The sequence below is a fragment of the Salvelinus alpinus genome, chromosome 26 (genome assembly GCF_045679555.1).
Source record: "Salvelinus alpinus chromosome 26, SLU_Salpinus.1, whole genome shotgun sequence".
NCBI classification, from domain to species: domain Eukaryota; kingdom Metazoa; phylum Chordata; class Actinopteri; order Salmoniformes; family Salmonidae; genus Salvelinus; species Salvelinus alpinus.
Genome location: NC_092111.1, coordinates 30,503,146 through 30,523,532, shown reverse-complemented (window position 1 = coordinate 30,523,532; position 20,387 = coordinate 30,503,146). Strand labels below are relative to the sequence as shown.

Here is a 20,387-nt window from a genome sequence, read left to right as displayed (position 1 = left end):
TTTCTTTCAATGGATCTGGGGCTGTGGCGGCATGGATGGACATTTAGACACACATAGAGGGCGAGATGGCCCCCCTGTCTCACTGGTTGTCCTCTCTCTAATATACAGAATACATATGTAATCTGTAGCTCACCTGCATCCTCATGATACTGTTTTTAAAAATACACCGTTAGTTGAGCAATGTGATCGTAGTTTTCCATGACACAGTATTTATATAGTGTATACACATACTTCAATACACTCACTTAAACCACACACACACACACACACACACACACACACACACACACACACACACACACACACACACACACACACACACACACACACACACACACACACACACACACACACACACACACACACACACACACACACACACACATACACACACATACACACTCTGACATTCTTAAGACAGCTACAAACAGTTCTGTGAGGCCTGAGCAAGGGATAGGTCATCTTCGAATGACAGAAATGTCATACCGTTCATCAAAACCCACCACCATCGTGGCATTTAACAGAATCAATTGATCAAAACATAGCAATTAGAACTGCCATTTCATTTCACACAATCTTCCAATCAGTGTTAGCATATATTCACGGGACAAATGGCCAGAGGATGCAGACGCCACAGATGCAGATAAGGACGTATTTCTGTCTGCTTCATTATGCAAGGAGGTGGGTGGGTGGGGATAACCTTATAGAGATAAAAGTGATGGTTGACAATTTCAGGACCTGTGAAACTGAGGCTGTGCATATGGAGACTAAGATCTAAATCAGTGCTATCTGCTTTTCATTTGTCTTTCTTGTGTTTTTGTGCAAACCCGTTCACAAGAATTCTGTCCGTGTACTTTTCCCTCCATGTAGTTCATTGCATATTTAATAATGAAAATACCTATCAAAAGGAGAACATGGATGTGGTTAATTTCTGTGCATGTTAAAAAAAGTAAAATAAGTAGCATATCTGGACGTTATTTACAGTAGATATATCTGTCAACACAGTCATACACATGATGTATAATCCTGTCATGTGATTCTGGCCCGCGATGGCAATAATATACTCTAATGTGGCCCTCCATGGAAAATAATTTCCCAAGCCTGGACTAGTCCAAACGAGGAAACGTTGAGATTTCCGAATGGCTTATTCGTTGAACCCGGCTTTTGTATAACTACAACCAGTTAACAAGTCAGAAATGTCAGTTTCCTAGTGCCGACTAGCACGTGAACGTGGCACTAGAGCGCTATTTATAACTGGTCAGACATGTCCAAATCAACTAGCACGTCAGCTAACGTTTTTTTTTTGCCCATAGGTTTTGTAGTAATGTTCGAGTCACTCAAATAGCACGACTACACATTAGACATGGCAACATTTATAGAAAATTAGCTTTACAAGTGTGTAGAATTGTAGGAAATAAGCTTTAAACCTGCTAATTGTTCTCTCATGGTGTGAACAGTGTGTAATGAACAGTGCTTGTGCCCAAAGAAATAGACGTGACGCGGGCCTTCAATAGATCATTGATATGAGTCAACTTTTCTGGATAGGAAGTAATTACTTATATTGACCCGGAAGTGGACGCCAAATCTGAACGATTCCATCGGAGGAGTAAAGATGGCGGACAACGGCGGCGCAGATCCTGTTAATAACAACAATGATACAACTGTTGGTTTGGAGGGAACTATTATTAAGGTCACAGTCAAAACCCCAAAAGACAAGGAGGAAATCGCCATCTCGGAAGATGCCTCTGTCACTCAGGTTCGTTCATTTTGTGAATCAGTAATAGCTGGCTAGCGAGCGGCAACTTGCTGCTACGCTACATCATCATGCCCCTGCCCACTTGCCTTGCCTGTGTGTGTAAGCATGTTGCGAGCTAGCTAGCGAGCTAACATGTCAGAATCTGCAAGTTTAGCGATATTTAAAGCTAGTTATTGACTTGACACGCTATTCACAAGCGTTGTTCTATAGCTAGCTAGCTAGCTAATACGGCTCACTACTATTCCTCGCTCCGTATTGATAACAGTTTAACAGTGTATGTTCCCAAGTTAGCAAACTTAGCTTACCGGCTTGCTAGTAAGGAATTCCCTGATTACACAGTCAGAAAAATGTGTCGCGTGACTTCTGTATGTTAGTCATGGCAACAAAAACATTTAATCAGCTTCTATGTAAGTAGCTAACATTAGTTAGGTATATTGCTAACTAGCTAACGTTGGGCTAATTTTGTTGCCTAAGTGCTAACCAGTATGCTAGCTAGTTTCTTAATCTTAGCTGTTTCTCCAGGACATTTGCGCTTCCTAGGTAGGTAGTCTAGAAACAGTATTCTTCTTCAGAATGTAACAGCACCTCATTGTTCTGAATGTCAGTTACTGGACTGTAGATTGTTGTTCATGTGAATCTCCTCTCCCAATGAATGATACACTGGTCCCATATTTCACTTTAAGTAGTTTTGTTATGAATCTGTCAGCAAATGCCACTTTTCTTCCTGTCACTTCAGTCCTGGTTGATACCCTGAACAGCTAAATAGCCTAAAGCTTATTTTACTCCTGTTTAATATGCCTCTCATATGTGTAGTATTTTTGTAGGTAGTTGTAGACTGGGGCCAGATGTTGAATCACAATGTTGTCTTGTATTCAGAGGAATGTCTATGCTTGCTGTTTCACAGTTGGATTCAGTTCTTTTGATTTTAAGCTTCTCCCATTGTGAAAAACACAACACCAAGAATGAGGTGGTATTTGTAATCAGGTAGTAGGATTCCTATAATAGGTTAAGCAATGAGGATTTACCCAGAAACAAGGCTTTAGAATTGAAATCCGCTTATTGAACTAATTGTTTCTTTACTCGATTTCTCCCTTTTCTTCCACCTCTTTCTCTTGCTGTCCATCCATATCTTTCTGTCTCTCTCTCATTTTAAGGGACTTTATTGACATGGGAAACATATGTTTACATTACCAAAGCAAGTAAAATTGATAATAAATTAACAAACAATGACCTCTCTCTCTCCAGTTTAAAGAGGAGATCTCACGGAGGTTCAAAGCCAAGCAGGATCAGTTGGTTCTGATCTTTGCAGGGAAGATACTGAAAGACGGGGACTCTCTCAACCAGCACGGCATCAAGGATGGCCTGACAGTCCATCTGGTCATAAAGACAGCACACAAGTAAGATGGTGCAACTTCTCAAAGCAGAATGAACATTGTGTGTTTCAGTAGGATATGTCAGTGTTTGGCAGAAATTGGAATAGGAATTGCTTGATAGCATTTCGAATAAGTGATTACAGTACCAGTCAAAAGTTTGGACACCTACTCATTCAAGGGTTTTTCTACATTGTATAATAATAGTTAAGACATCAAACATATGAAATAACACACATGTAATCTTGTAGAAACCAAAGAAGTGTTAAACAAATCAAAATATATTTTATATTTGAGATTCTTCAGATAGCCACCCTTTGCCTTGATGACCGCTTTGTACGCTCTTGGCATTCACTCAACCAGCTTCACCTGGAATGCTTTTCCAACAGTCTTGAAGGAATTCCCACATATGCTGAGCACTTGTTGGCTGCTTTTCCTTCACTCTGCGGTCCAGCTCATCCCAAAACATTGCAATTGGGTTGAGGTCGTGTGATTGTGGAGGCCAGGTAATCTGATGCAGCACTCCATCACTCTCCTTCTTGGTCAAATAGCCCTTACACAGCCTGGAGGCGTGTTGGGTCATTGTCCTGTTGAAAACAAATGATAGTCCTGCTAAGCGCAAACCAGATGGAATGGTGTATCACTGCAGAATGCTGTGGTAGCCATGCTGGTTAAGTGTGCCTTGAATTCTAAATAAATCAGACAGTGTCACCAGCAAAGCACCCCCACACAATCACACCTCCTCTATGCTTCACGGTGGGAACCACACAGACTCTGCGTCTCACAAAGACATGGCGGTTTGAACCAAAGATCTCAAATTTGGACTCATCAGACCAAAGGACAGATTTCCACCAGTCTAATGTCTATTGCTCGTTTTTCTTGGCCCATGCAAGTCTCTTCTTATTGGTGTCCTTTAGTAGTGGGTTCTTTACAGCAATTCAACCATGAAGGTCTGATTCACGCAGTCTCATCTGAACAAGTCTCCTTTTCAAACAAGATGTTGAGATGTGTCTGTTACTAGAACTCTGTGAAGCATTTATTTAGGCTGCAATTTCTAAGGTTGGTAACTCTAATGAACTTATCCTCTGCAGCAGAGGTAACTCTGGGTCTTCCTTTCCTGTGGCGGTCCTCATGAAAGTCAGATTCATCATAGCGCTTGATGGTTTTTGCAACTGCACTTGAAGAAACTTTAAAAGTTCTTGAAATGTTCTGTATTGACTGACCTTCATGTCTTAAAGTAATTATGGACTGTCGCACAGCTGTTAATTGAAATGCATTCCAGGTGACAACCTCATGAAGCTGGTTGAGAGAATGCCAAGAGTGTGCAAAGCTGTCATCACGGCAAAGGGTGGCTGCTTTTTTGTTTACTACGTCATTCCATATATGTTATTTCATAGTGTTGATGGCTTCACTATTATTGTACAATGTAGAAAATACTTTTTAAAAATTAAGAAAACCCCTTTAGTCGTGTCCAAACTTTTGACTAGTACTGTATGTAGTGGAGTTGACTCAGGCCATATATGCTTACTTACTCACTCCACAGCTTGAAGTGTCTCCACTTGCGCAATTGGTTAGTACGTATTCAAGCGGCCGGTCATGTGGGTTTTCAAACAAGAGTATCACTTGTTGGAGCCGTGGTACAAACAGGGACAGCGAGGGAAGCTATACGGTTATAAGCACAGTGAATCCATTTACATACAATATATGGGCTGAATCCATGTGTGTGTGTGAGCTGATGCGTTTGCACAACTGGCCTGCATGTATTTCAATGGAAGATTTGTAGGCAGATACCAAGTTGATGTCAATATGTAAACATAACTGATCAATGCGTTGTCCCTCCAGGGCAGGAGATGGCGCTAGTTCCTCTTCCTCCTTCACCACCCAGGTGGGCAGCAGTAGTGGCAACTCCTCTGGCCCCAGTTCTGCAGCCCACCCTTCTACTGTAGGGTCCACTGGAGGCCCTGCCTCGGCACCCCCACAGACCCCCAACATACTGAGTGAGTTTACTAGGCTAAATACACACACACTTATCTATCCACCCCCTCACACACACCCAACAGTTTATACAGAAAGACAACCATTATCATTATCATCACCACTTCCTGACCATACCCCTCTCCCTCCCTCCTAGGCGGGTTCGGTGGCTTGTCCAGCCTGAGCAGCATGGGCATGGGCTCCGCTAACTTCATGGAGCTGCAGCAGCAGATGCAGAGCCAGCTGATGTCTAACCCGGAGATGCTGTCCCAGATCATGGAGAACCCCCTGGTGCAGAACATGATGTCCAACCCAGACCTGATGAGGCAGATGATCGTGGCCAACCCCCAGATGCAGCAGCTGATGGAGCGCAACCCCGAGATCTCCCACATGCTCAACAACCCAGAGCTTATGAGACAGGTAAGGGGGTTTGGCCAGAGTGTACTGTGTCACAGACAGCTTGGGATTGGCTGGGGTGTGCACAGAAGTTGGCCTTGGTTAGTAAGGTGTATGTAGCTGGTGCTGTTTTTGCTATCATTATTTTTGAACTGTGGGAAGTCTACTGCTTTGAGTGGCTGATCTTTGTTTAGCTGCATTCTAAGTTATATAAAGAAATAGTCTTAGAGGTGGTTTCTCGAACGCAGATGAAACACCCTAGCCTTCTTGAGTACCTATACCCCAGAAACCTGTCTAACTATCAATATTGTCCTCTTTCATAACATCACAAATCCTTAAAAGCCCTTCCTGTTCCCTTCTCCTCAGACCATGGAGCTGGCCAGGAACCCTGCCATGATGCAGGAAATGATGCGTAACCAGGACCGGGCGCTTAGCAACCTGGAGAGCATCCCCGGAGGCTACAATGCCCTGCGCAGGATGTACACAGACATCCAGGAACCTATGTTCAGCGCAGCACGAGACCAGGTACCCATTATGGCACTAACTGAAGTTTTTCCTCTTGGTCTCGCTAGTTCCCATCATTTTTTTTAGTTAGATGGAGAGTATAAGGGGAATCCTAACTTCCACTTAAGTGAAATGTTCATCAATTGACATCATTGCTGACGAAGTACAAATTCGGCTTAAGTGGAAGTAAGGATTCACTCATTATGGAGCTTTTTTAGCCTCAGAAACTAACTCTCAGCTATCCCATGGAGAGTGCTGAACAGAAACCGGTGTTAAACAGGTTGTTAATGACTTATCTCTCTCCTCTCTCCCAGTTTGGAAACAACCCTTTCTCAGCCCTGGGGGGCAACTCTGACGGGGGGGTGCAGCCGTCGAGGACAGAGAACCGGGAGCCCCTGCCCAACCCCTGGGGTTCAACTAACCCCTCTGAGGGTGGAGGGGGCACTGGCACCACAGGCTCCTCTACCACTGGCAGCACCACCCCCAATGTGTCCAACCCTCTGGGCGTCAACTCTGCCAGTCTGGGTAACGGTACGAGAATACATAGACAGACTTTGCTTAAGAGAATACCATTCAAGAGATACTGCAGCTTCCCATACTGCAATATCACGTGGATGTGAATTCCTAAATACATACATATAAATGAGTGATACCCATACATATATCAAGCGGGGGATGCATACGCACACACCTACACCCAAAGCATGCATACGCACACACCTACACCCACACACCATCAACCTCCCTCCCTCTGTGTGTGTGTGTGTGTCCCAGGCATGTTCAGCAGTCCGGGCATGCAGAGTCTGATGCAGCAGATCTCGGAGAACCCCCAGCTGATGCAGAACATGCTGTCTGCTCCCTACATGCGCAGTATCATGCAGTCTCTGGCCCAGAACCCTGACATGGCCTCCCAGGTCTGTAGCAGCAGAGTAGTGGGCCCTGGGGATTAGCATGAATCAGGAAGTCATTGGTGTGTCTCAAATGGCACCCTATTTCCTTTATGGTGCTCTACAGGACCCTTGTCAAAAGTAGTGCATTATAAAGTGAATAGGGTGCCATTTAGGATGAGACCAATCTGAACGCAGGGGGATCTATAGGAACCAGTGGGAATGGGTTGTTTGTAATGAGAACAATAAAGCAGATCTGGGCCTGTATTCACAAAGCGTAGGAGTGATGATCTAGGATCAGTTTAGCCTTTTAGACCAGGGATGAGCAACGGGCATCCCACGGGCTCCCCCCCACGAACTCAGTCAGGCTCTCAACTTACTGTTGAGCATTAGAATGGTAGAATACACAAGGTGCAATATTGAAATTTGGTTGTGCATAAGCAGTTTTTCTCTTGTTATCTCAGTCACTGACAGTCACTCAAATACCAATGTCAGCTAAAACATTTTAGATTTGTAAATTAGTCAAGCCAGCTATCTAAACTTGTATTCATGGTCAAATTACCGGCCGGGGGGCACCCCATTGAATGCAAAATGAGTGGAATTACAGAAAATTTGTCATAAAATTGCTACATCTTCTCTCCGCACCCGTGGCAAAATGTGTAGAATTGCAGTAAATGAAATCTAAAACTTCAAAAAAATTCTCTCCTGTCGAGGGGGGCAACGAAATGTAACTTAGGGCACTCAAAAGGCTAGTGCTGTATGTGTGGGTATGAATTTGGGCCACTGAGGCCCATCATGATGAGTTCAGATTTTGTGATAACATGAACGGGGAGGGTCTGATCATAAATCAGCAGCCCTGCTCAGAGCCAAGTAGTAGTCCTTGGCAGCTGTACGGAACAGATCCAGCTGGCAGTGCTTAACCACTAGGTGTCTAGAACAGATCCAGCTGGCAGTGCTTAACCACTAGGTGTCTAGAACAGATCCAGCTGGCAGTGCTTTACCACTAGGTGTCTAGAACAGATCCAGCTGGCAGTGCTTTACCACTAGGTGTCTAGAACAGATCCAGCTGGCAGTGCTTAACCACTAGGTGTCTAGAACAGATGCAGCTGGCAGTGCTTAACCACTAGGTGTCTAGAACAGATGCAGCTGGCAGTGCTTAACCACTAGGTGTCTAGAATAGATCCAGCTGGCAGTGCTTTACCACTAGGTGTCTAGAACAGATGCAGCTGGCAGTGCTTTAACACTAGGTGTCTAGAACAGATCCAGCTGGCAGTGCTTAACCACTAGGTGTCTAGAACAGATGCAGCTGGCAGTGCTTAACCACTAGGTGTCTAGAACAGATCCAGCTGGCAGTGCTTAACCACTAGGTGTCTAGAACAGATCCAGCTGGCAGTGCTTTACCACTAGGTGTCTAGAACAGATCCAGCTGGCAGTGCTTAACCACTAGGTGTCTAGAACAGATCCAGCTGGCAGTGCTTAACCACTAGGTGTCTAGAACAGATGCAGCTGGCAGTGCTTTACCACTAGGTGTCTAGAACAGATCCAGCTGGCAGTGCTTTACCACTAGGTGTCTAGAACAGATCCAGCTGGCAGTGCTTAACCACTAGGTGTCTAGAACAGATCCAGCTGGCAGTGCTTTACCACTAGGTGTCTAGAACAGATCCAGCTGGCAGTGCTTTACCACTAGGTGTCTAGAACAGATCCAGCTGGCAGTGCTTTACCACTAGGTGTCTAGAACAGATCCAGCTGGCAGTGCTTTACCACTAGGTGTCTAGAACAGATCCAGCTGGCAGTGCTTAACCACTAGGTGTCTAGAACAGATCCAGCTGGCAGTGCTTAACCACTAGGTGTCTAGAACAGATCCAGCTGGCAGTGCTTTACCACTAGGTGTCTAGAACAGATCCAGCTGGCAGTGCTTAACCACTAGGTGTCTAGAACAGATCCAGCTGGCAGTGCTTAACCACTAGGTGTCTAGAACAGATCCAGCTGGCAGTGCTTTACCACTAGGTGTCTAGAACAGATCCAGCTGGCAGTGCTTAACCACTAGGTGTCTAGAACAGATCCAGCTGGCAGTGCTTAACCACTAGGTGTCTAGAACAGATGCAGCTGGCAGTGCTTTACCACTAGGTGTCTAGAACAGATCCAGCTGGCAGTGCTTTACCACTAGGTGTCTAGAACAGATCCAGCTGGCAGTGCTTAACCACTAGGTGTCTAGAACAGATCCAGCTGGCAGTGCTTTACCACTAGGTGTCTAGAACAGATCCAGCTGGCAGTGCTTTACCACTAGGTGTCTAGAACAGATCCAGCTGGCAGTGCTTTACCACTAGGTGTCTAGAACAGATCCAGCTGGCAGTGCTTAACCACTAGGTGTCTAGAACAGATCCAGCTGGCAGTGCTTAACCACTAGGTGTCTAGAACAGATCCAGCTGGCAGTGCTTTAACACTAGGTGTCTAGAACAGATCCAGCTGGCAGTGCTTAACCACTAGGTGTCTAGAACAGATGCAGCTGGCAGTGCTTAACCACTAGGTGTCTAGAACAGATCCAGCTGGCAGTGCTTAACCACTAGGTGTCTAGAACAGATGCAGCTGGCAGTGCTTTACCACTAGGTGTCTAGAACAGATCCAGCTGGCAGTGCTTTACCACTAGGTGTCTAGAACAGATCCAGCTGGCAGTGCTTAACCACTAGGTGTCTAGAACAGATCCAGCTGGCAGTGCTTAACCACTAGGTGTCTAGAACAGATCCAGCTGGCAGTGCTTAACCACTAGGTGTCTAGAACAGATGCAGCTGGCAGTGCTTTACCACTAGGTGTCTAGAACAGATCCAGCTGGCAGTGCTTAACCACTAGGTGTCTAGAACAGATGCAGCTGGCAGTGCTTTACCACTAGGTGTCTAGAACAGATCCAGCTGGCAGTGCTTAACCACTAGGTGTCTAGAACAGATCCAGCTGGCAGTGCTTAACCACTAGGTGTCTATAACAGATCCAGCTGGCAGTGCTTAACCACTAGGTGTCTAGAACAGATCCAGCTGGCAGTGCTTAACCACTAGGTGTCTAGAACAGATGCAGCTGGCAGTGCTTTACCACTAGGTGTCTAGAACAGATCCAGCTGGCAGTGCTTTACCACTAGGTGTCTAGAACAGATCCAGCTGGCAGTGCTTAACCACTAGGTGTCTAGAACAGATCCAGCTGGCAGTGCTTTACCACTAGGTGTCTAGAACAGATCCAGCTGGCAGTGCTTAACCACTAGGTGTCTAGAACAGATGCAGCTGGCAGTGCTTTACCACTAGGTGTCTAGAACAGATCCAGCTGGCAGTGCTTAACCACTAGGTGTCTAGAACAGATCCAGCTGGCAGTGCTTTACCACTAGGTGTCTAGAACAGATCCAGCTGGCAGTGCTTTACCACTAGGTGTCTAGAACAGATCCAGCTGGCAGTGCTTTACCACTAGGTGTCTAGAATAGATCCAGCTGGCAGTGCTTTACCACTAGGTGTCTAGAATAGATCCAGCTGGCAGTGCTTTACCACTAGGTGTCTAGAACAGATCCAGCTGGCAGTGCTTTACCACTAGGTGTCTAGAACAGATGCAGCTGGCGGTGCTTTACCACTAGGTGTCTAGAACAGATGCAGCTGGCAGTGCTTTACCTCTAGTTATCTCCATGTAGATAGACAGATGTGAGGAAGAGGGTGAACACTGGGAAAGCAGCTGGTGAACGACAGGACCCTGACCTTCTGTTTCTCTCTCTCTCTCCTGTCTTTCTCACATTCTGTGTCTCCCCCAGGTGTTGATGAATAACCCTCTGTTGGCTGGAAACCCCCAGCTGCAGGAACAGTTCAGGAGCCAGCTGCCCGTCTTCCTGCAGCAGGTACACACACACACACAGCCGTATTTTCCTCAAACTGAGAGAGAGTTGAACCTGTCCCAAGGACCTGATTGGGTTGCTTGAGACTGGATGGACCCTAAACAGATGATTTGGGGATTGTTTTAGAATGTTAATTGATTCATTGTTAGTTTGATTGTCTGATGTTGTTGTTTAGATGCAGAACCCAGAGGCTCTTTCTGTGATGACCAACCCCCGGGCCATGCAGGCTCTCCTCCAGATACAACAGGGCCTACAGACACTGCAGACAGAGGCACCGGGACTCATGCCAAGGTACACACTGACACACATGCACACCGGTGTTCTCCACAAGTACAGAGAGTAGCCAGCCAGTCGCCCAGCCCAGCCAGTCGCTCCCAGCTCCTTTTTGCCCAAAGAGGTCTATTTGGTGTCTTCTGGTACATTCTAATGCCTTGACTCCATCTGAAATACACAGCTAAATGATTCAATAGTTCAATACCGCCCAGATTGGAAACATAAGTTGTGGTATTGTGTAGAAAGACATGACTTTACAATTTAAATGACTGAAAATGAACGAATTCAGTGTGTTAGTTGTTTTGGATATTGTCAAAGAGAGAACATCAAGCCTTTTTTAACTCTTGAGATTAAAGTCTTATTTACAGTTTTACTGCAAGATATGAATTGCCACAATGTTTGTTCCTTAAATAATGTATTAAAACTGAAGTAAGTAGCCCACATTATCGTGAAAAATTATTTCAAGGTATAAAAAAAATCCCCATGTTTTCGCTCTCAAAATCAAACTTTTTTAAAATAGAGAAACAAGCAAAATTGGATGTTGTAAGTGCACAACAATGCTTAAACCACATCAGGAGACTACATTTGAGGTCTGGGGAAAAATCTGAGAAATGTCGATTTTTGGGTGTAATTACCCTTTAATTCCAGTTGGCACCTAGCATGAGGCTGTTAAGCTATGTCTTTGTAGCACACGTGATCGTAGAGTTTGCGAAACAAATACCCACTACATTGATGAAAATAATCATGATAGCATTCTGCCAGATGCACAGGCTACATTGTAGTTAAGATGTAATTGAGACGATTTTTGGGAAAGCCTTTCCATCTACCAGAAGACTGTGTTTATTAGCATCATGGCTAACGGCTACGCAGTGGTGGACCATGCACCGCACAAAATGGGGAGTTCTCGTTGCCTCTCTAGGAAATGTGAATCGCTGATCCATTGTGTTCGTGTCTTATGATAAACTTGGCCAAATTAATACATTTGTTTGATTCCCTACTGAAGGTCCCAAAAAAATTTATTTTGTTGAATTCCGTTTTAATACCAGGATTCCGTTAGGGCCCGAAACCTAGGAAATCCTTTGGTTTACTTGTTCCGATGTGACACCATGGGCATATAACCATGCTGCTGCATTTATAAATGGCAAAGAGATATAGGAGATCGACTTTATTCAGTCAGTTCGACACCTTTCATAAACTAGTCAACACTTGCTGTTCAGTTGTCAATCAACTATGCACCACGACTCCACTTGGCTGGCTACATGAAATAAAATAAATGAATGTGTCAGAAAACAATAATTAGTCTAAGTCGTGGCTTTCGACTAATCATTACCACTTACATTACATGCGACGTGTGCAAGTTCACGAGCACGATGCGCTCTCTCTCTCTCCCTCCATGTATATAAATTAGACAGCAACCAGAGATCTGCATATAATGACGAGATGCTCATGTCTCCGCGCTAACAATTGGAGTCGTTCTGATGGCAGGCGACAAGCTTGGGTCCAAAATAAGCCCATAGAAACGCATTGGGCTTATTTTGGATGAATTTTGGCGGAAGTGAAACCTCTCCCTTTGCCTCTTCCTCTATGCTGCGTTCCCCTGTCATCTCTTTGTGACTGAACTGACAGGCACCTATCCTCTCAACAGATCGCTAGAAGATGCGTATTGTTCATTCTAGTGGGAGATGGCTCGACGAACTAGCAAATGTAAACTTGTAAATTAAAATATGAAGTGGAAAATGTAGCCAGTTGAAAATGAGTCTAACCGGTTGTTTGGCCGACAGCCGGCGCTTATGGAAAACAATGACACACACACACACACACACACCCAACCACACGACCTGGAGAAAGTGTTAAAATGGGAAATAAAGAGTTGTTTGAGTAGTAGATACTCTGTTACGCAATCTCCCCCTAACCCCTTGGTCTCCCAGTTTGGCACCAGGTGGACTGCCAGGTGGACTGCCAGGTGGACTGCCAGGAGGTCTCCCTGGAGGTCTCCCTGGAGGTCTACCAGGGGGACTACTGGGCGGATTACCAGGTGGAATACCCACAACTCCCCTGTCCACGGGAGGGGGTGTGGCTCCAGAGAACCCTGCCTCTTCGCCGAGTGCTGGGGAAAACCCAGCCCAGCAACTGATGATGCAGCAGATGCTCCAAATGTTCGCAGGAGGGAATTCCTCAGTACGTACCACACACACACACACCTACCTGTCTTCCCTGTTTTACTGTGATTGTACTGGTTGATTGATTCATTGATGGTTAGTTGACTGATTGATTGACTGCTGTTTTGGACCCTCTCTCTACCGCACCTGCTGTCTCTAACTCTGAATGATCGGCTTTGAAAAGCCAACTGACATTGACATTTACTCCTGAGGTGCTGACCTGTTGCACCCTCTGTGATTATTATTATCTGACCCTGTTGGTCATCTATGAACGTTTGAACATCTTGGCCATGTACTGTTATAATCTCCACCCGGCACAGCCAGAAGAGGACTGGCCACCCCTCAAAGCCTGGTTACTCTCTAGGTTTCTTCCTAGGTTCCTGCCTTTTTAGGGAGTTTTTCCTAGCCACTGTGCTTCTACAGCTGCATTGCTTGCTGTTTGGGGTTTTAGGCTGGGTTTCTGTACAGCACTTTGTGACATCGGCTTATGTAAAAAGGGCTTTATAAATACATTTGATTGAGAGATTTTTGACTGGTCCCCCTACAGAGCCAGACCCCGGAGGTGCAGTTCCAGCAGCAGCTGGAGCAGCTGGGTGCTATGGGCTTCATTAACAGAGAGGCCAACCTGCAGGCCCTGATCGCTACCGGAGGAGATGTCAACGCTGCCATCGAGAGACTGCTGGGCTCACAGCCCTCATAAAGACACACTCACTCAGTCACATCGATACAGACACATGCATACATACTATCCACCTCTGCAGCAAGGGGAACTCACACGCATATACATTGTCTACAGAGAACCAAGAGAGAAGAAATTAACCATCCAAAAAAGACAGACGAAACCCGGTCAGGACATGTACCATTCTAAAAATCCACCGCAGTCTCCTGTCAGATCATTCCCTAACCATGGCTCCCTTACCCTCTGGTTTTAGCCTTGTCCATAGAGCTCTGCTCAGCAGGACCAGACTGACCGGATAATTTCCTCAACAGAGGGGTGCCCGGTGAAGGGAGGGGGGTGAGCGAGAACAGCACAGATTTGCCTCCCTCCAAACCCTCTCCAATACAGAATTTCTTTACTCTACCAGAATCACTAATCCCTCTTCCTCTTTAATAAAGCTGTGTTTATTCCAGGGGTAGACCACCCTGGTCCTGGAGAGCTGCAGGCACTTCATGTTTTTGATTTAACTGACCTGGATGACCAGGGGTGTTGAGTTTAGGCAGTCACTGAACTGATCAATTAGCTCAGTTGGTCAAGTGTGGTGCCTAGTTGGGGCAAAATCCTGCAGTACCTGAGGCACTCCAGGAACAGGGTTGCCTACCCCTGGTTTATTCAATGGGTTGGAGGGTTCGTAGTGCGGCAGATAGAAATGCATTGCATAAAGCTCTTTATGAAACTTCATAACGCATTCCAGGGATTTGTTTCCTGTATTTGTTGCATTTCTAGCTGCAATGTGTTTGTAACCTTCCACCCTTTGACTAAGCCCCTGGTTGCAGGGTAAGGTATATGAAGACCGGAGGAAGAGAATCACAAAACAGAACTTCCTCAATTTCACACGGATATCAGTTAAGCCTGCCCGAAGCCCTTTCTATTTATTGCTAAAAGAACCCCCACACTTCCCTAAAATAATCCAAATAGTCATTCCAGATAGGAAATCTCTATCTCCACTCAGCTGTGAGTTGTTCCCTGAAGGTAGGATTGCTGTGCTTTTTTGTCTTCAACAAAACATTTAACACCAACCACTCTTATCAAATGGATCGATTTGATCAAACCCTGGCTAGTCAAATCAAATGAGTCTGCCATTGGTGGTCTAGATTGACTTCACACACCGGCGTGTCACAAGATTGAGAACTGTCATGATAATGGTTATTAAAAAGACAGGAGTTCTGAGGAAGAAGACACAGACAAGACAGACAGATTTCCTTTTCATTTTAATCTGATTCATTATGTATTTTAATTTGATGTGTAAGTAGTACATATAGAATCTGTTTTGTCTCATTAAAAAATAAAAATAAAGCTTCCTGGAAAATGTATGAATAAAATATGATGAAAAAAAAGCTTTCCATTTTTGGTATGGTGTGGCAATGAAGTTCTAGCTTTTTGCTTTTTCTGAGAATCTCAGCATTGTAGTTGTGGTAACCTTGGCAATGGCTTCTATAGCTGTGCTTTGTCTGTTGGCCTCAGCTTAAATCTATCACCCAATTCAACATGTTGGAACTAACCTTTAACAGTACTGTACTACAAAATAAAACAAAGTTGGTCAATAAGAACCCTCTAAGTGTGTCCGTCCTGACTTGTAGGAAAAATATAATTATACCAGTGTTGGGGTCTATTCCATTTCAATTCCAGGCAATTCATGAAGTATACTGAAATTCCAATGCTTTTCAATTAGGAAAATGTGGAAATGAAATGTACAATATTTACTGTCATTTTTTTATCGCCTCATATGGTGGGAAAGGTAACTTTTTTTATTTATTCTAAAGTGGTTCCATTGGAATGAATGGCCACCTTTTAGATGACTTATTCTGGAATTAGTGAAACATTTTTGTCACGTTCACAGTTTAATAATACATTTACCTGGTAGCCTGGAGGCTACTTGGTATAATACTGTAATTTATCTTCCACAAATGCTAACCTGAGGGGGAACCCAAAAGTTATCTTAGATCAGTGTTGTTTAAGGGAAATTTAATCCTATTCGCCATAGCACTGGCTCACTGCCATACACTGAAGATGCACCTGTCAGACGAGATGGGCAGACTAGATGAAGAGGGTTGAGTCTATTCTCTTGTGATGACTGGCTGTTAATGCTAGTGGTTCTACCTGTTACACCTGCTCTTACCTCACCTTTCCTCCCTCCCCCTCTGCCTCTCCCATGTGTCAGCTGAGCCACAGAGGGATCGGCAGTAGCAGGGATCGTCTAACCACAAACGAACTGCCCCTATCTACAGATAAAGGAAGAGTGTTAGCCCTAACATTTTCTCTTCATTCATTTTTGCTGTCTTTCCACCCTGGCTCCTTGGGAGAGAAGAGAGTAGCTTGTCTGCTGTTCTCTCGTTCTCTCGTTCTGTCCTGGGATCTAATGCAGTAACAGCCCTAGGATATTGACTGAAACAGGTGGAGGATCCCGCCAGGGCTCAACACAGGCACAGTATGGGTGACGAAAGCTACAACTTTGTCTTCAAAGGTGAGTGTTTTGTTTGTCAAAGAATCTGATTCTATAAGGGAAAAAATCCCCCATTCTCTGGTTTGCGCACAAAGCCTTTGGGCTTAGCTTAGGGGTGCAAAGGTTAGAGTGTGAGAGAGAAGTTTGATCTTTGGTGTTGTTTAATATTTTTAGGGAAGAGAGGTGACATGGAAAGCAGGAAGTAGCTTCCTGGGCAAGGCAGAGAACCAATGTGACAAGGAAAGCAGGAAGTAGCTTCCTGGGCATGGCAGAGAACCAATGTGACCTTTGACCTAAAAGAGGGTTATATTGACTACTGTGGCTTATTTGTTTTTGTAATAGGTTTTTGTCACCTTACTGACAATATGCACTTGTGGAGAATAAGGTTTAACAGTGTCAAGAGTAATTACTGTATTTTCATAGTTTCCAATCCGGGCTAGGCATGCACCTCTTTGACACCAAGTCTGGTGATGTTAGGTAGGGTAGTGGGTACACGTGATGTGTCAGAATGATGCTAGAGCAGGGTGAAGTGGGGTTGAGAGAAGTAACAGTTCCTTATTCTGTTTTATGTAGCAGAGAGTCATGCTACCTCATATGGTACAGGAGGTTGGTGGAACCTTAACTGGGGAGGACGGGCTCGTGGTAAAGGCTAAAGCGGAATAGGTGGAATGGGATCAAATATGGTGTGTTTCCATGTGTTTGATGCCATTCCATTTGCTCCATTCGAGCCATTATTATGAGCCGTCCTCCCCTCAGCAGCCTCCTGTGCTACAGTTATACCTGAAACATCTAAGTCATGATTCTTTTCACCATTGAGAAATGCAGTATTGATATATTACACTTGATAATATGTCTGTCATCCTTTAGTGGTTCTGATTGGTGAGTCTGGTGTTGGGAAGAGCAACCTGCTGTCACGCTTCACCAAGAATGAGTTTAACCATGACAGCCGCACCACCATCGGAGTGGAGTTCAGCACCCGCACTGTTCAGCTGGATACCGTCACCATCAAGGCTCAGATCTGGGACACGGCAGGGCTGGAGAGATACAGAGCCATCACCTCAGCGTGGGTACACACACACACACACACACACACACACACACACACACACACACACACACACACACACACACACACACACACACACACACACACACACACTCCTTGTACACAATACACACAGGAATACAGAGATCTACAGAGCCAATCACCTCAGAATGAATAGATACACACAGATATTTGCAAACACATGTATGCAAACCCACCCACCAAGTGAACATATTTCTCTGACTCCACTCGTCTGATTCTCTCTCTGTCTCTGTCTCTCTCTGTGTGTGTGTGTTTCCAGGTACTACAGAGGGGCAGTGGGTGCTCTCCTGGTGTATGACATCACCAAGCACCTAACCTATGAGAGTGTGGAACGTTGGCTGAAGGAGCTGTACGATCACGCTGACCCTCACATCCTGGTCATGCTGGTTGGCAACAAGAGTGACCTGGAGACCCTGAGGACCGTGCCCACCGTGGAGGCCAAGGAATTTGCAGGTGATCATTTACTTAGTTAGCAGTTACTTACTAGTTACAGTAGTTTCAGTTAATCTTGGTTAACCCAGAACAAAAATCTTGGGTAATTTGGTTAAGTGCAGAATCTGTCCACGAGAGATTAGTTACCAGTTATCTACTACTTGCTTACCAGTTACCAGTCAGCAGTTAGTTAGCAGTTAGTTACCAGTTAACTTAATAGTTACTTACTAATTGCCAGGTATTTATCAGTTACCAGTTACTTAGTTACCAGTTAGACAAGTGTGCAATATGCAGTCAATGACAGTTCTAAAGTGACAGAATATTGCAACAATTTTCATATTGTTTTTTCATAGTATAGCATATACATTTCTGACAGTAATGCGAAACAATTACCAGCTTTGCACCAATGACAAGTAATTCTATGGTTGGTTCTTCATGGCATGATTGAGTATGATGTATGTGAGAATATACTCAACAAGGTATTCGTTCTCATGCAGAAAAGAAGGGCATCTTGTTTATGGAGACGTCAGCTCTGGATTCTACCAACGTTGAAGCTGCTTTCCAGGAAGTTCTCACAGGTTCTTATTATGTTGCTCTTGTGCTTCATACCTTTATCTACAAAACGTTAGACAACAGCATGTCATGTGAATCTCTATTATTCTTCTGTGTGCACTTTTCTGCCGTGCACCTTTTATGTGATGTGTGTGTTCATGACGTGAACATTTCTGTTACCCCCAGCGATCCACAAAAAGGTGGCCAGTCGAGAGGTGACCCGCGGGTCAATCAGTGCCGTGACCCTGTCCAGTGCTACTGGAACGGCTAGCGAAGTCCAGGAGGAACGTAGGACCTGCTGCAAGAACCTCTGACCGGTTCTGACTAGCTCTGACCGGTTCTGACGGTTCTTTCCGGTATTAAACAGAATCTTCCTACTCTGCCCTCATTCAGGATTAAGGGAGTCTATGTTGATGACTACAGGAGGCATAGCTGTGGGAAGTAGGGGTGCTGAGGGTGCTGCAGCACCCACCTGAAAATGAAAGTGCACTGGGCCTTTACTGGTATTGTATTAGAAGACCCATATACATTCTGCCACCCCCCCACACACCCCCCCCACCGTCGGCAAAAATATCGCAGCACCCCAACCACCGAACATCTTCCCACATCTATGACAGGAGGGCTGTCTGAACCAAAGACCAGGCAGTCCACAAGACACAGGCCACATTTACACTTTGTCAATAAATACACTATTGGTGTCACCTATATTCTCCCTGTTTGGCGAAAGGTTGCAGACCACTTGAAAATATTGGTGTGGAAAGTTTTTTTTATTTTTATGCTTGTTATGTATTATCTACCAAATAAGTCTTGTTGGGGTCTATTTGAAAGGAGGAACTGCATTATTTTTGGATATTCATCAAGTGCATGTATTGTTTGTAACCAAGATGAAAAAACTGAATGAGGTTTTGTGTTGACTAAATGGGAACACTTGTAAAGGTTTTAACTTAAGTTAATGAATAGTATGTGTGGCTCGGAGACTGGTTCGAGACCAAGTAGAAAAGTAACTTGATTCATGAATTTGAAATATTGACGTTTGATATTACAACAACTATGCACTGTATCTAATCTTTTGTAGACATGTCTTTTATGACAAACTTGTATCATTAATCTTTGTGATAGAAAAAATGCTTAGAGATTTCGGAGTTCATTCACTATTAATTTGCTATTCTCCTGTAGAGGGCAGTGTTGTTTTAAATACATATATGGTGTCTCCAAAATACACAGTTGAAAGTGATGTCTCCGTATCAGATATCTAACTTTACCTCACACATATATAAGCAGTAGTTTATGAAGAGCACACACACAGGAGTTTCAATCTTAGAATTAAACTGCCCTAAATGGATGGCGTCATCTATAATTGAGTCAGTCTGGGTGTGGTGCTTATGTGAGTGTTTGTGTGGGTCATGGCGTGTATCATCCTCTCAACAACAAAAACACTCCCACACATAGCCTATACCTGTCTCTTTCCCACTCACACATGGACACACACAGTTAGAGTGGACAGCCGTGCAGCCTATGCGCTTCTATAGAGATGATTGACAGGTTAGTGCTGTCACATGACAGATGAGAACCCCTGAGGTGGCTACCTGTCTGCTTCTGGGGCACGTCTACAGATGACATTACCACGACACCATTCTAATGGAGTGAGGGATTCCATCTCACACCCATAGAAAAAAGCCTAAACAAACCTGGTTTTGGATCAAGCATTTTGAGTGTGGGCATGTGAACATGTCTGTATAAAAGTGTCTGTAGCCATAGAGAATGATAGAGTCCTCTAGTGGCCAAAAGGCCATTTTAGCATGGGCTGCACCATTGAGAGCTTCCACCATTTTAATGTAGTCAGCTGGATGAGACTTCCAACTTCATTGGCTGATCCCTCCTGGTGACCCTGTTGAAGTCATGTCCAACCAGGTCATCAGGAAGGATTGTGAAGAAGGAAACAATCGTGAAGAAGAAAATTGACTAATTCAAAATGGA

General features: G+C 44.6%; 2 protein-coding genes across 2 annotated transcripts; both read left to right on the top strand.

The window, feature by feature from the left end:
- Positions 1-1,577: 1,577 nt before the first annotated feature.
- On the top strand, positions 1,578-15,446 carry LOC139555145 (ubiquilin-4-like). Its single transcript, XM_071368690.1, has 11 exons — positions 1,578-1,756; positions 3,002-3,153; positions 4,969-5,123; positions 5,258-5,520; positions 5,863-6,021; positions 6,315-6,531; positions 6,775-6,914; positions 10,666-10,749; positions 10,922-11,037; positions 12,948-13,197; positions 13,726-15,446. The coding sequence occupies exons 1-11, from the start codon at positions 1,613-1,615 to the stop codon at positions 13,876-13,878; spliced, it is 1,833 nt and encodes a 610-aa protein (XP_071224791.1). The 5' UTR covers positions 1,578-1,612; the 3' UTR covers positions 13,879-15,446.
- Positions 15,447-16,069: 623 nt separating this feature from the next.
- On the top strand, positions 16,070-19,752 carry LOC139555144 (ras-related protein Rab-25-like). Its single transcript, XM_071368689.1, has 5 exons — positions 16,070-16,360; positions 17,207-17,402; positions 17,686-17,879; positions 18,356-18,436; positions 18,597-19,752. Exons 1-5 carry the CDS (start codon positions 16,327-16,329, stop codon positions 18,722-18,724), a joined length of 633 nt encoding a protein of 210 aa, XP_071224790.1. The 5' UTR covers positions 16,070-16,326; the 3' UTR covers positions 18,725-19,752.
- The last annotated feature ends 635 nt before the right edge of the window (positions 19,753-20,387 follow it).